Source organism: Sebastes fasciatus, chromosome 20 (genome assembly GCF_043250625.1).
Source record: "Sebastes fasciatus isolate fSebFas1 chromosome 20, fSebFas1.pri, whole genome shotgun sequence".
Taxonomy (NCBI): Eukaryota; Metazoa; Chordata; class Actinopteri; order Perciformes; family Sebastidae; genus Sebastes; species Sebastes fasciatus.
The window spans coordinates 15,187,626-15,204,089 of NC_133814.1; the positions used below are offsets into that span (position 1 = coordinate 15,187,626).

Below are 16,464 nucleotides of genomic sequence, written 5' to 3' on the forward strand. Positions count from 1 at the left end.
AGCGATTTAGACCATAAACTCATGTTTACAATGTTTACTGAGGTAATAAATCAAGTGAGAAGTAGGGTCATTTTCTCAGACTTCTATACAATCAGATGTCTTTTTGCAACCAGAGGAGTCGCCCCCTGCTGGCTATAAGAAAGAATGTAAGTTTAAGGGACTTCAGCATTGGTTTCACTTTTCAGACCCCGTTTTCTTTGTGTCGCACACAAGGACAAGCAAGCACATGCATGCGCAAACACACGGACAACGCAATCCACATTCCCGCCACCGGTTTCACGCTATTCCGCTGATTGACAGTTGGTGGAGGTATAAAAGCAAATAAGCAATGCGTCAGCAAAAGGCAGGGAAGAAGAAGAGTGCTAGTAAACAATGCAGGATTACAAAATATTCAAAACATTTGACATTGAAATGCATTCAACAAGGCCTCAAGGATCGATGCATTATGGTGAGAAAGCTATAAACATAACTTGGTTTGTTTACAAAAATCTCCACAAGGCACCTTTAATTTAAAAAAGAAATTAAAAAAATCAACGTGCAGCAGAGGCTTGAGAAGCATGAAGCAAAAAGAATGTATTCCACAACTGCTGAATGTTTTAAGGTCAAAGGTCAATTATGGCCACAATTAACACCCTTCTAGACACTGGAAAAACTGTGATGTCATCAAGAAAAAGTCTGGAGCTGCTCCACAGCTGAACAAATGGGAATCACCAACTGGGGTTTCTGGAAGCGAGGATGCACTAATGCAGAGAACAGACTTGTCCAACCTGTCTCCCATCCCCGTCTGCTCCAGATTTCTATCTCAGGACATCACAACACCTTCTCTCCAACTGTTGCCCCTGATTTTTGAGGACTCATGATGACTGGAAGTTGAATAAATGTCTGTCTGCCAGTCTGTAAAAATACTGTAATTTTGTCAACCACAGTAGAAGGTTAATATCCATTAAATAGCATGGTTGTAAGATGTATCTTGAGTGTCTTTTCTCCTTGTGGCCTCTCACTTTGCAACTGTAAACAAGCCTTGTGTCCTATTAGTGTGTGCCAACTGTCAAATGGACTGTATTTTTCCCATAAGTTGCCCATGTGTCTCTGAACCACGGACGCAAGCAAAAACAATTCCTGCCCTTCTGTTAGTGATTCTGATCTGGATCTGATTCATCTGAGCTGTATTTCCCTTTCATTTCCATGTGTAGTTTAAAGCAACATCACATACCAAAGGGTTAAAGGTCACAGTGCCCAAGGGATGTTTAGGGGGACTAAGTAAATAACAACTTCACCTGTCAAACTAACAAACAATGCCAGTGGCATGCACAACTTTAAAGGGGACATATTATGCTTTTGTATTTTGTGTTTCTACTAAAACATGTTTACATGCTGTAATGTTAAAAAAAACTTTATTTTCCTCATACTGTCGGCCTGAATATACCTGTATTCACCCTCCGTCTGAAACGCTCCGTTTTAGCTCATATCAACGGAATTGCAACGGAATTACGTTGCTAGGCAACAGTTTGGGTCCATGTTTACTTCCTGTCTGTTGATGTTATTTACATACACTGCGACAGAAAAATAAACTTGGACATATTTAGAATGTTTACATTTAAAACCGTGTAATGGTCTAAATATTGTATATTTGTGACATCACAAATGGACAGAAATCCTGACGGCTTGTTTCAAACGCACAATTTCTGAATACGGGATGTGTGTGTATTTCTCCGTATATTGAACGTGTCAATACTTTCACAGTATTTATATGGCACTCAAATCTGCTTTATACTATAACAGACATGACAATCTCACTTTTTTGCAATATGGGACCTTTAAAGTGAATGAAAGTGCTAGCTAGTTTAGGCAAAAAATAAATAAATAAATAACATTTCACTTATTTTATGTTATTATGCAATGTCAATAAACACAAACAAACAAATATGTATGACAAAACTGTCATGCATAGCAATGCACTTTGAAGCAAGCACAGAAAAAACAATAGTTTGAAAGCATTTTTAACACCAAGAGACCAAAGGGTTAAAGGTCACAGTGCCCAAGGGATGTTTAGGGGGACTAAGTAAATAACAACTTCACCTGTCAAACAAACAACAATGCCAGTGGCATGCACAACTTAAAAGTGAATGAAAGTGCTTGCTAGTTTAGGCAACAACAAAAAAATCACATTTCACTTATTTTGGCTAATATTCAATGTCAATAAACACACAAAAATAACAAATATGCATGACAAAGCTGGCATGCATAGCAATGCACCTCGAAGCAAGCACAGAAAAACACCTGCAGATAATAGTTTGAAAGCATTTTTAACCCCCCAAAAAAACGAAGAAACGCGTGGAACCTCATTTGCTAAGGTGTGTTTCTGCAGGGAGTTTCAGAGGAGGTGAGTCAAGCTAACAAAGCTACAAACATTTCATTATACATTCCTTTCTAGTACTCTAAAGTCAATGCAAAAGCATTATTCTACCGTTTGCTTGATTTTTTGATTAGCTTCGGGATGCCTGAACACACCTTTGGAAACCACTGCCACTGTGAGCAACTTCACAAACAAACCAAAAACTCGTGCAACTCGTGCAAAAAGGTGTCTAAAACGTGACAGTTTGAGGATGCGGCGTTGCAAACTTACCGAGCAGTGTTGTCAGATCCAGTTAGCATCCATCTAGACTCAGCACACGGGACTAGTTGAACACATGTTCTGCTAAACTTCTCGTGGACTGACTGGTTTGTATCACAGCTCTCTCTCGGATAGACAGTTGATTGCAGCAGCTCGTGCTGCGGTAGGAAACCGCTCTCTTCTCTGTTGCCTTCAAGTTCTCCTCGGAAATACTGAACTCCAAAATTCAAAATCAAAATTAGGCATAAATGAAATACATTTGACTGTGCAATATATCCTTGATGCAATATACACCTCAAGTGCAACTACCTTTGTTTACATTAAATCTATTTTATATTTTATACCTCTAGTGTAACACTTCTGTTTATATTTATTTATTACATCTACTTTACCTGTTTTATTTGCTTTATAACTGTGTGTGTGTGTTTTACCTGTTAAATGTTTTATCTGCCTCGTTTAGTCTTGTCAAGTATTTGTGCTTGAAAAGGGAGGAGTGAGCGGAGGGGTACTCAGTTGGTTGCATTATGCAACCACACCGCTAGATGCTGCCAAATCCTACACACTGTTCCTTTAAGATCTTAATTAGTGACAATGAGTTATAATAATTTTCAGTCTAAATTAAGTTAATTTGGTGCATATTCTTAAATTATGTTTTTTATTTAATTACCACAAATGAACTGACCCTCTAGGACCAGGTAGTATTATTCTAGCATAGGAGAATTGGTTCTGAGCATAAAGTGCAGTTTCTGTTTATAATCTGCTGTGTGCACTGCAATGGATGGGAACTTGGCATAATATTGGTTTGAAAGTCACAGTTAATTCAGTGTTTTGTTTTGTGTGGTAAATGCAAAACCTATGTATGTAATTGTGCTCTTCTCATGAGTGTTTAACAACATGTTAAAACTAATGGTAAAATATCCAACAGCACATGAATGCAGCATCTTCTTCTCTCCCAGTAGCCAACTGAGCTGTGGACAGGAGGACAATAACTGCGTCTCTGGGTTACTTTGTGGTCCAGTGTCTGTGTGTCACCACATTGGAATGTCTGGCAACTATTTCGCACCATATAGCCAGTCACCCCCTTCATGCAGCTTGTCCTATACATCGTTTCCTATGATCCAAAAAAAATGTTTTTTATAGTTTTATAGCAATTCATAGGTTGGCCCCCACATCAGTGACCCCTTGGGTCATCCACAATCAGTTGCTGTGCTCGGACCGGGCCTGGCCCATGATCTGCCTCACCTCAGCCGAATCAGACACGTTTCTATCTGGGACAGGTTCTATTGGCAGATGAATAGGATTTTTGAATAAATATCATAATAATTTCATTCAATTTGGTTGGCAAAGGCAAATCCATTTCACGATTGCTTTTATTATTATTATTATTATTATTATTATTATTATAGAAAGTAGGCTACTAGGTTGCAGTCGTCCCGCCCCCGAGACAGCAAAAGCACGTGCTGAAAGAGAGATGCCCTTTTCCACTTCACAGCCTATAACTGCATTTATTTCAACTTGGAAAATGAGGGACTATTTTCCAATTCCCTCCCGCTCCCCACTGATGGGAAGTCTTATGCCATCTGTCAGGAATGTGCAACCCTTCCATTCCTCCAACTCTCCTCCACCCAGGAGCGAGCAAACCTTTGGGAATCCCCACCTCCCTGATAAAAAAGGAGGGCGAAGGTTAATTTTCTTTTTTTCAATGTCCCCAGCGTATCTTTATTTTAACCACGCCATTAACATCTCATGTGACTTCATAACTTGCAAAAAAAGGCTTTGTAATAATCAATAGGAAAAATAGAAAGTATACAAAGAAGGGAGAGAAATAAACAGATTGCATGTGTGTGTGTGAGAGAGTATTTGACAAGCCATTGCTTGTCAAATAAGGTACTGTAGATATAGTGATAACACAGAATTGTATTAGTTACACACACCTTTGACCTGATCTGATAGTGTAACTAAAAAAAGAAAACTCCCAAAGAAAACTTCTTAACACAAACTGCAAATTTCCCCAAAAATGTTTAACCTTACATGCTTTAATGTTTGTTTCTCTTATTTTGCTGTTTTATTCTAATAAAAGCTTATCTTTTATTTTATTTTTTAATCTATGTGGTTGTTAATAATTCAACTGGGAAAACTGGACAAACAAATCTTGTTTATTCATTTCATGACTGTGAAACATTAATAAAAAACATTCGAATAGCCAAAACTAAACATAGAGTTTCAGGTGAAGTAGCGTTCAAGAGCACATCCCTGTTTTTGTGGCTCCTGCCCTCTGCTGTCAGTAAAGGTTCATTACATGTGCAGGAAGCTACTGTTATACTACTGTTGCATCTGATGCAATAATAATAATAATACTGATAATAATAGTATTGATCATAGGGTCCCAAATACAATTTTTTGGGCTACTGTAGGTTACATAGAATCAACAAAATACGTCCTACTATAATCTTTGTTGTATTTTATCTGTATAGTATGACCTTTATCTATATGGTATATTGTATACAGGTGACTGCGCTTTATAGAAATTGATGGTGATTGCGTGTTGAATTTGAGAACATAAAAAAATAGTACTAAAGCTGAAGATAAAAAAATGTAGTTTTCATTTTTATACATGACATCTTTAGAATCACGATAGTCCTAATTCTCCCCTACAACAATGAGCTACTCTGTTCTAGTTCGGCTTCTTCACACACAGATCCAGAGGAAGGTCTGTATGCAGTTAGCCCTCTGCGGAAGGTATAATCCTTTTTTTTTTAGCAAGATATGGGTTGTATGTTGAAACACAGCCGCTCTGCATGAATACACAATGCCTCACACAACTGTGTACAAACAAAGGGTGGGGAATAAACAAAAGTGTAATGCTTAAAGAGACAAACAAGCTGCATGCACACGTACACACAATGACTACAATCCACTCAGCCAGGTACTATTCTGATCTGAGCACTCTACCTGACTCAGTAGTTTGCACCATTGTCACCTATGGTGACACCATGGTGTCACCATGGTGACACCATGGGCTTTGAGTGCAGACAATGCCTCTACACAATTTGGGTCTGCTCCACAAGTTTCAGTCATGTTAGAAAGACATAATGAAGCACGATTTCTCAAGTGAGTTGTGAAAAAGAAGAAAAATAACCTTTCCTCAGAAGACAAATCAAGACCACAGACAATACGAGTTATAATATTCATATAGAATTTATTACTAAATCATAGTATACTAAATATAATCAATCACTATGCAGAAATATATACATCTTACAGAATGTTGATGTAATACATTACAGAAATAGTAAAATAAATACTATTAAAGCATAGTTTAAAATCCCTAAAAACAGCTTCTTCTTTGTAAGGCTTATAGGTCCTGAAACAAATGTTTACCTAACCGTTTTATGGAAATACAACACATTGTGTTTACGCTACTAGCATTCAAATCAACTAAACTAGTAATCTGAGGTAAAAATCTACGTCAAAGCAAATCAAACAAGAATAACGGAAAATTAGAACATCTGAAGTGACCATAACAGCCTACTGTACTACGAACAATGATTCAAAAACAATGTCACAGTGCTTTTAAATATATTCCTCCACACTAAAGTATGATACTGGGATCACATGGGATTTTATTCTATTTCAAACTTTGGCTGATGTTACTTTCCCAGGGCTTGTCGTACAATGAACCCAAATGAATCATTTAACTATATTAGACTCTTTAAAACTAATGGGTAGGATAAGAATTTTAGGAACTGATATAAAGTTTTATAATAACTGGTATTGGTAATAAAATACCACATCAGTCCTAATCATAATAACCACAGCAAATTACATGGACATAAAAATCAAATAAGCACTCATAGGAGAGTGCTTTCTCCAGCATAGAAAGGTTCACTGTAAATCTAAATATTCCTCCTGGAATCTGTGTTTTGCTTCTTAAAGGGGACCTATTATGCTTATTTTCAGGGGCATACTTGTATTTGGGTTTCTTACTAGAAAATGTTTACATGCTTTAATGTTCAAAAAAAGCTTTGTCTTTCTCATACCGGATGTTCTGCAGCATCTCTTTTCACCGTCTGTCTGAAATGCTCTGTTTAAGCTCCTGCCCCGCCCTCTCAAAAAGCTCAGCCTGCTCTGATTGGTCAGCTGGCCCACTCTGTTACAATTGGTCAACCGAAACAAACTCCTCAGACTCTGCTCTAACTAGCTTTGTTTGAGTGCGTTCCAAACTACCAGCTAGGCAAAATGTGTTACTTGGTGACATCACCACGTTACGGAAGAAAAGGCAGGACTTCAAGCTAGGCGTACTGCTCAATTCAGGAGCAGTGTTTCTGCTTTGGCGTGGACTTTGGGCTTTGTAACTTTGCAGACCTTTTAAATTCACGAAAAAGCTATGTAACACTCTAAAGGAAAGAGAAAAAGCACAAAAGCATAACAGTTCCCATTTAAAGAAAAGAATGTACAAACATACATCACTGTCACAGGAAGTGTCACAGATTTAACAAAAAAAATAATAATGTGCAAACTCAGAGTTCAGTCTATTAGTGATTTACCAGATAAAAGGAGAAAGAGTTAAGTCTGGTGATGTGCAGCTGTGCCGACACAGTTCTCAACCCACGAGAACAGAAACAGCAGTGTGTGAAAAAATAGCGAGGAAGAAACTGCAGGATATTAAATAGCAGTCTAGCAGCACTAATTGCTGTCCTTGTCTAGCCGTATTTCACCCAATTAAACATTCCCGCAACAGAGGACTGCAGTTGCACCGAGACTTCATCAGTCATGACAGTGGGAAACTCTTCGCTAAATGCACAGGCTGCTGTGCTGGAAACCCACATCCCTTGAAATAACAGGATTTCTGGGGCTTCCTACAAAACACATAAAGATCACCTTTGATTAACTATGCAGCTGAGGACAGTGCTGACCTTTTAGGACAAATCACAATAGTGCTTTTAGCACAATATCTTTTTTGCTTTGAAATCTCTCATTGAAATGTATTTTAAGACTATTTTTAAGTCTTATTTCTCAGCCAGATACAGGATGATGATCATGAGGTGACTACAGACATCCTCTTCTTGGCACAAGAATCACAGACGGCTGTTATGAGTCACTGATGCTCATCACAAAAACAAGTATACTCAAGTGTAAAACCTCAACATCAGCTTTCAAGTTTGGTAACTGTTTTGCTACTATTCGACTGACTGATGCAGGGCATGTTCGTACTGAACAACCTACGCTGTTTTAATGTAGTTTCATCTCTCATTTACATACCCAGGTCTGCTTCTTGCACAATATTATGCTCCCACCTAAAGCATGTCTCATTAGACTAGCAAACATTTATTTCACGCGATTTATATTAAGGAAGAGGACGTCATTATCTAGAAGCAATCCTTGTATGCTCGCTTCTTTGTTGGATTATAGTGGCAGGTTACTGACACTTTTTCTACCCTCTAGCAGAGACAAAGTGCAAACAACAACACCCCTCTTCTGAGCATCGTGGAAACTATATTTTTAGACTTTATCAGATGCTTAAAGAGGACATTAAATGCTAGTTCTCCTGAGATAAGGAAGAAATCAGTGTGGGGATAACGGTCATGCTTTAGGTGCCCCATTGAAAATGCTGTATCTTTGATTTTAAAAATCATTACTTATTGGGTTGACTTTTTTTTTCAGAAGCACCCTACTTCATATTCATAATTATGCGCAATCACACCTGAGAGCCGCCCAGTTCAAGTTGCTGGTTACTGAGCAGCTCCACTAAGGGAAGCTGGAGGTTAAAGCTCCCGACTTAAGGCACTTCAAAGATATTAAGAACTTATCAACTATGGATTGGATGATAATGAATATTAGCTTATTATCTTGTACTATATTAGAAGAGACAGAAGAAAAATAAAATCACAAAGGAATAAATTCTTCATGGATTGGATTCATATAGGCATTAGGAGCAGTTAGGCAAGAGATCCCTGAGTGAATCGTACAGCTGTTTTCAAGTAAAAATTTGTATCCAATTTAGGGGATTTTATTTTTATATTTTATATTTTTTTGTTGACTCAAATATCTGCAATGTCTTTCTAACCAACACGTTAGGTTTGCTAAACAAAAATGAGTATTTAAGTGCTAATACTGCTCATTTGGTTTGCATTACATTTCCTTTTTCTTATTGTATTGTCAGCACCACAAATATGTTAAGTATTTTTTGCAGATACTGATTCGATAGTGCATACCAGAATAAAATGGCATATGTTATATACTTTTTTTTGCAGTATACTATTGTTGCCAAGTTATGTAACACAGTATGGGTGGTCCCGATGCAGTACACCTCTCTCTTTGGCTAGAGCAAATGGAAAATGGGACTGAGGATATCCTTCATAAAACTGCTTCATTATGGTGAAATTGGACTTTGGAGAAAATAGATTAAGTCTGTGTTGAATATGCAGTTAGTTCGCTGCTCAGGCTCCAAGGAGCAGGATATGGTTTGGGGGCAGCAGCAGTTTTTCCTTTCCTGTATTTAACATGTATAGCACAATTCAAATTTGAATTTAATCGTGAACTCATAACTGACCTCTACTAGATTATCCTTCTATATTTCTGTTATAACTCTCCAAAGAGCTTAAACCTCCTTAAAGGTTTGCATGTACTGTAAGTAACAAGTAAAATACAGAATAAATCAAGAACGTATGATAGTGAAAAAAAAAAAGAATAAATAGTAATACCAAAGTATTCTACGTTGCTTCTCAGCACTTGCGAGAGCTGGTGTACCACTTCCGAAGTGCTACCCCGCTAGTGCTCACCACCACGCACAGCGCCCCGCCGAGGCTCCACAAGGTCGGCGCACGGTTGAGGAAAATAAATTGGAAGATGAACGCCAGCACCACGTCAATAGTCCTCACCAGGGCCACGGGTGCGGCCTTCTCAATCTGCAGGGCCTTTGTGAGGAAGGTCTGGCCGGCGATACCCAGGACGGCGATCAGCATCAGCATCCAGCGGTCGCGGCCACAGTACGGGATTTTCCACTCCCCGAGGATGGTTACAGTGATGATGCACTCGATGAAACCGATGACAGCGTAGTACCAGACGGAGAGGTAGTAATGGACGCTTTTCCCCATCTTACGAAGGACGACAAATGTAAAAGCAGCCCCAATGGCTCCTATGATTAAATAGAAAAATAAGAGACTGAATGAATACAGCTATCAGAAGAACAATGATAAACCAATTAAAAAGACAAATGAGGCTTAAAGGTCAAATACAATATGTTTTCAAATCTACTGCTTCATTTCTACATAATAGGCAACAACAGCTGTCAGTGTGTCAGTGTGCTGACTTGACTATGACATGACCCAAACTGCATGTGATTATCATCAAGTGGGCATGTCTGTCGCTAAACTAGCCATTCCTGCTAGTTAGAAAATTCAAGCCGCAAATCCAAACAGCTAAAACTAGGTTTCTTGGCAGAGTGGCGAATGTCACTTTTTGGTGCATTTAGGTGCTTATAAATCTGAAAGAACCCTAAACCAACACATGGAGAGGAACTATTTGAGCACCAAGACTGGAAGAGAGGGAGAGACCTTCCCAGAGTAGAACCATGACTAATTGGAAAGACTGTATCTCCCAGCTAACCCTGATGTGCCAGGAGACGTAGCTCTACTACTGCATTGAATTCCCCTGGTTGCCATGGTAATCCTGACTGACAGACGTACCAGGGGTCTGAACAAAATTCATGCATCATACTTCCGATTTAGAAAAATTTGACCTACTTATTATGGTCAAACAAACTTTACTGTTATATAAGTACTGTGCTTATTAAATCACCTCCAAAGGCAGCGATAGTCCCCTTGATGTGGTTGGTGTAGTTGCCCTCAATGCCACGTTGATGATCGCCAAAGAGGAATGGTGGTCGGGCGATGAGGAGGACTCCAGCGATGGTAAAAACAGTGAAGACACAGTCCCAGATTGTACATCTCTCCTTCAGGAAGATCCAGGCCAGGATTGAGGTAAAGACTGGATTACTGAAAGAAAGAGGAAATTAGTAAGAGAGGGAGAGTGATAGAGGTGAGGAAAAAGAAAGAAATATATGGGTACAGATAAATAAATATAATAAAGAGGGAAGTTAAGAGATGAGGTATCCCAGATGTTTAATGAATTACTGATAAATACGGGAGGGAGAGATGATTAAGAGGAAAAAAGGAAAATGAGATTAGCGAGAAAGGTGACAGGCGTACAATTCAGGGAGGATCAAATCCATTTGTATTAGTATAATCTCCTCTAATCCACAATCAATTAAGTTCCCACCTGAACATGATGACTGTGGCGTCCGCTAGCGGCATCTGCTGAACAGCATAGTAGAGCATGATCATGGCGTTGGAGCCGATGAAACCCCGAAGCACCAGGTATACACGTTTGTCTCTGGGACCAAGGAAACCTGTCCTGGAGGAGCAGAGATACGAGGATGACGGATGAATGAATGACTGGATGGATGGATGATTAGACCGACTGACAGAGGAAGTAATAAAGAGAGTTTCAGACGGGGACGGATGGAGACAAATTGAGCAGCAAAGTGAGCGGAGAGATGACAAATGACTGGACGGCTGGATAGATAGATGGGTAAGTAATGTGGAGATGACAGTGATAGATGGACAGATGAACGGATTGGGCTGAATTGAGAGGAGGAGAGTTGATTGTGAATAATGGAAAAACAAAGAGGACGTATGGATGGATGGATGGATGGATGGATGAAGAGGTAAATGAATGAGTAGAAATACTGGCGGCAGTCTTTGGGAGATAAGTTTATTGTTTGATTCTTGGGGTCACAAGGTGATTCTAAAGTGAAGTGGTTTTCTATCCATCCATGCAAAGATGATCGCGACTCATAAAGCTAGTGGAATAAAAATGAATGATTGCTAGATGCTATATTATCTTTCCGTAGTTAGTTCGATTACTTGTGTTTTTTTGTATTTTGTTTGGTGGAAGGGATGTTATTGTATACATCATGACAATAGTTTCACCTGGCTTGCTTTAAACATTATTTAAAAAAAAAAAAAAGAAGATATTTACTCTACTAAGATTATGTCTCTGGTGCAAAGAAACCCTCGGGGAAATACTGGACAAGATGTTTAAAACATGCACATGTCTCTATTACAACTTTAAATTATATAATTGCATAGTATTTCAGTTCTAGTGGTTTATTTAAAGTTACTGTGAGGAACTTTTAATTGGTTCTGAAACAGTCTCAATTTAATACGGATGCCTACTTAAGCAAACAAGACCATCAGTGAGAATATAGGGCTATTTCTATATAGTTATTCTTAATGCCATCGGGTCATCCTCTGACCAGGAGCAGAGCTTCGCCTCGCTGCTTCGCCGGTCCCCACTGGGAGGCTGTATTGCTGGGCGAGAACCAGAACCAGGACTAAGCGGGGCAGACTGTCAGACCCTGCTGCTGCTGTAAAATGAGAGGTTTTCTAAAGGGACTCTGGTACTCAGAAACACTACAGCTTTTGTCCACAGGGGCCGCCAAAATCAATGCAAAATAAAAGTTCCTCATAGTAGCTTGAATGCATTTAATTCTGTTGCAATTAAGAACTGATGATCAGATGTGAAATTCATTGTATATTTTAACAGTATTGCTGGGTGAGAATGTTACAGTGTGCTATTATTGATCAGTACATTAAAATAAAGACATTTTCGTAATTTATAAGAACATGTATGAGTATATTAAAAGCATAATAACGTCATGTGGGAAGCCAAAATTCAAAATCTTCCCAACACTGGATTTACATGGTATATGTTTCCATCAGCAGGGCTGAGGGGAATATAATAATAATAAATGTCTCTCACAACATTTTGACAACATAAACTTGTTTGAGCAGTGATTGTATGTTAAGCCAGGGTATTAGTCTAGGAGGTGGGCGACAAGGCATGAACACAAATGTAGGAAGATAAATTACTGGCAGGGATACGGCCTGCTTCGCTGCTGAGCTTTTGCACTTAATCTAATCACAACATATAAATTGTTGGTTTGAAATACAGACTGTTTGGGAGTAAATGCATGTGTAAACCTGGCGTTTTACTGTCTAACTGTGGAAATCTAAATATCTGAGTTTCTCCATCATGCTTACTTGTGGTAGATGAGTAACGGCATAGTGAAGAGCATCTGGAAGAAGCAGCGTATGGCGCTGATCTCTATGGCGTGGACACCCTGGATGGTTTTCACCAATAGGGCAATGATGGAGAAGAAAACTGTTGACAGGAAAGCATAGAACAAACCAAGACCTGGACATCTCTGTGGTTTCTCTGAATCTGAGAAGAAGAGAAAAGAAGGAGAGAAACACAGGGAGTTAGGGTGGGAGGGGCAGATAGGTATGAGGGGTATCACTGTTCCACATTTCGTTTAAAGTGAAGTAGAAAGTATGTTATTGAGCTCCATGTGGCCTGGGTACAAAATTCAGTTTGAAAAAAACAACAAAAGAAAGCAGTGTAGTGTTTGCAAGTCCTGCCTGTGGAACAAAATACACTGATATGCCTGTGGAGATTAAATTCCAACCTGAGGTCACTCAGTCTTTGTATTTGTCCACAATGTGTGGTCTACTTTCATTTGTCATGTACAATATTTGATTTCCTAACCCTTGCACCGAGCCAAAGACATCCTGTTTTTTTTATTCTGGGTTCCATTATAATGCCTAGTAGACAGTAGACACAGACAGGATCATTATTAGAGCATTACATTACTGCGTTAACATTGATTTGTTTATTAAATCAGCTTGGAATCATCGACTTGGACAAAATAATTTTGTAATACATTATATGATCATGTCAGCACGTTATTATTTTACTGACTAAGCAATAATGAATTACTGTGTAAAATAATAATTATCTTTTAGTGTGAGAATACTTATACAAAGTAATAACATTTTAAATCAAGGAGATCTACACATTTATTCTCTAGTACTAGTGTTAATCTTTCTTCTTCACATGACATGTGGGTTATTTTTCACCAGGTACAAAATGTACACAAAGAGGAACTGATGTCTAAGGACACTGAGTGCATTTCTCACTTCCTTTTAAACTTTTGAATATCTGAAAACTGTTTAAACAGCTTATTTAAATCAGGGCTTAAAACATTATTGCTGTGGCTTTCCAATAAATTAGACACAAATTCTTAATCTGCAACTATCTGTTTGCTTTATTGCTTTTTAATGGGAAACACACCAGGCAAAAAGACTTTTTTTTTTTTTTTGGTTCCATACACATCTTCATCGTCTTCTTTCAGACTACTGCGAAGAAAACATCCAAAATACACATTTAGCTGTTTACTTTACTACTTTGTCTGTTTGCGTTTTTTAGATTTCTCCTAAATTTGCTAAAAGTTAGCATTAGATAATGTCTCATTTGCATATTTAAACACAACATTTCAGAAAACTTGTATAACAAAAAATAATTGTCTTAATGTAAGAAATCAATTTGGGACGTATCATGATGATATCTATTGGTTGCATTTTTTCCCCTATTCACTTGGGTGTCTTCCCTTAAAAAGGCATTTACTCTCTCATTTTTTACTTATTTGCTTGTTCTCGCTTTCTGTTTTTGTTTTCATTGTCTTTTAAATGCCATTTCAATGTGTTCATACAGTCTTATGTTTAATATATTTAATGCATTTCTCTCATTTTATAGTTATTACTAGGCGTAGGTTAAGATATATGGACCCCCATAAAATATTACTGTTTTATTGTGAAATAATAAAAATAGATTTACATTAATTAAAAACAATTTCCTATACATAGCTCACATCATTGGTACCCACTTGTGGCGTAACAAATTATAAAATTATGTAATTTGTGCCAGAAAAAATGTTAATAAAACGTGTTTATAAAAAAAGTGTGAGGTGACTTTAACTGTCATTTTCACCAGGTACAAAAGGGGAAACTGGTGTCCAGAGGCAGTGGGTGCATTTCTCACTTCCTTGTAAACTTTTGAATTCCTGAAAACTGTCAGCTTATTTAAATTAGGGCTTAAAACATTATTGTTTGCAGTGGCATTCCAACAAATTAGACACAAAACTTGTTATTAATCTGTAACTATTTCTTTGCTTGCTTTTGCTTTTTAAAAATGCAATTTCTTTCTAATTTTTAACAATTTATATGATTGTTCTCGCTTTCTGTTTTTGTTTTCGTTGTCTTTTAAATGCAATTTTAACGTTTTCTTAAAGTCTTCTTATGTTTAATATTCTTCCTCATACAAAGTTACAAAGATGGGAAAACCCTTATTACTCTCACACTTCTTTTATTGTTGGGCACTTACTTAGTTTATTGAACTTACTGGTGTTGTAAAAGTGCACAGTCATCCTTCCTCTTTAAGGCTGATGCAAGCTGGTTTACAGCACTTTAATTTCATGGGCATCATATTATAGTTATTATTAGGCGTAAATTAAGAAATGTGGACCCCCATAAAATATTACTGTTTTATGTGAAATAATAAAATTGATTTCTTATACATAGCTCACATCATTGGTGCCCACAATTATGAAATTATGTAATTTGTGCCAGATATTAAGATATATGGACCCCCCCTAAAATACTACTGTTTTATTCTGAAATAATAAAACTGAATTAATGTAATTTAAATGAATTTTTGCAAATGAATTTATGTAATTTGTGCAAGATATTAAGATATATGGACCACCCTACAATTACTACTGTTTTATTCTGAAATAATAAAACAGATTCATTAGAAATGATTTCTTACACATAGCTCACATCATTGGTGCCAACTTGTACCGTGACAAATTATGAAATTTTTGCCAGAAAAAGAAGTTTGTAAAAATGTGTGAGGTGACTTTAACTGTGCTATATCCCTGCCTAATAGGCTAACAGCCTCCACGTGATTTACGCACTCTTATCACTGATATGACGTGGACACGGTTGTATAACGTGAGGCTACACAGCCAGGAAGCCACTGGCTCTCTTATCACTGCATATTTCTGTAAACTTTCATTAACATGTGATGTTAGAAGGATGGAGACAGTTTAGATGCAGTTAAACTGGAAAAAAAAAAGTAAAGTGCGCTCTTCTACCTTCAAGTGCGTCTCCTTCTGCGAGGCTTCTTCTCCTGACGCAAAACGCCGGCGGACACAACGGGGTTTTCTTCTCCTCCTCGCTTCCTCTCGCTTCCTCAGCATCACCATTCTCCTCGTGGTGGTTCTGCAGGTAAATCCTCGCTTCTGTCCGCTCATCATCATCATCGTCGTCGTCACGGCTGTCCACTTGGTGAAACACTACGGTGGTGACGCCGTCGTCCTCCGTGGACAAAGCGCGCTGCTCCTGCACACGGTGGTTCCAGTCGCCCATGGTAGTGAGATGTTACAGCCGAGCGGCAGCATGCCTCGGACGGACAGAGAGAGTATGCTGCTGCTGCTGCTGTCCGCTTTCTCCTGGTGGTGTCCTGAGTGACTGAGAAGACAAGGTTAATGACTAACCTTGGTGGCAGGATACCAAGCTCGCCATGCGGTGGTTACTTTATCCACAGGGGGGCAGAAGAACTGCTCTGCTGCTTGACAACTAAAACATTACCCAACAACGTTTACGCCCATATAGCAGAGGGAGGCAGTGGAGGTCTGAACCAACCAGATTACATATATTCTTTATGAAAAACATTCACATGCTATAAGTATTAAAGATGTCTCCAGATGTGCAGATTCCACATGTGCAAGATTATTATTACACACTGTTAAGAATTTCCCAGTAAAATAACAGTAAAGAACTGGCAGCAGGGTTGCCTTTATGTTACTGTAAAATTAACATTATTATACTGTCGCTGAAATTTACAGCTTTGTACTGTTAATGAAAAATACAGTTTGAACTGTTTTT

General features: G+C 38.2%; 2 protein-coding genes across 6 annotated transcripts in view; both read right to left on the reverse strand.

Annotated features, from left to right (window-relative positions):
* Positions 1-2,787, reverse strand: part of plce1 (phospholipase C, epsilon 1) — a 99,318-nt gene extending 96,531 nt beyond the window's left edge. For 3 of the 5 annotated variants that reach the window (XM_074621000.1, XM_074620997.1, XM_074620998.1), the window contains exon 1: positions 2,627-2,787. The gene's annotated coding sequence lies outside the window, so the exon portion shown is untranslated. The remainder of the gene's footprint in view (positions 1-2,626) is intronic. The other 2 variants (XM_074621001.1, XM_074620999.1) reach the window with 1 other exon arrangement.
* Positions 2,788-5,793: 3,006 nt separating this feature from the next.
* slc35g1 (solute carrier family 35 member G1) lies at positions 5,794-16,226 on the reverse strand. Its single transcript, XM_074619001.1, has 6 exons — positions 15,672-16,226; positions 12,721-12,901; positions 10,895-11,029; positions 10,415-10,611; positions 7,952-9,752; positions 5,794-7,863 (listed from the first exon to the last, which is right to left on the reverse strand). The coding sequence occupies exons 1-5, from the start codon at positions 15,943-15,945 to the stop codon at positions 9,340-9,342; spliced, it is 1,200 nt and encodes a 399-aa protein (XP_074475102.1). The 5' UTR covers positions 15,946-16,226; the 3' UTR covers positions 5,794-7,863; positions 7,952-9,339.
* Positions 16,227-16,464: the final 238 nt, after the last annotated feature.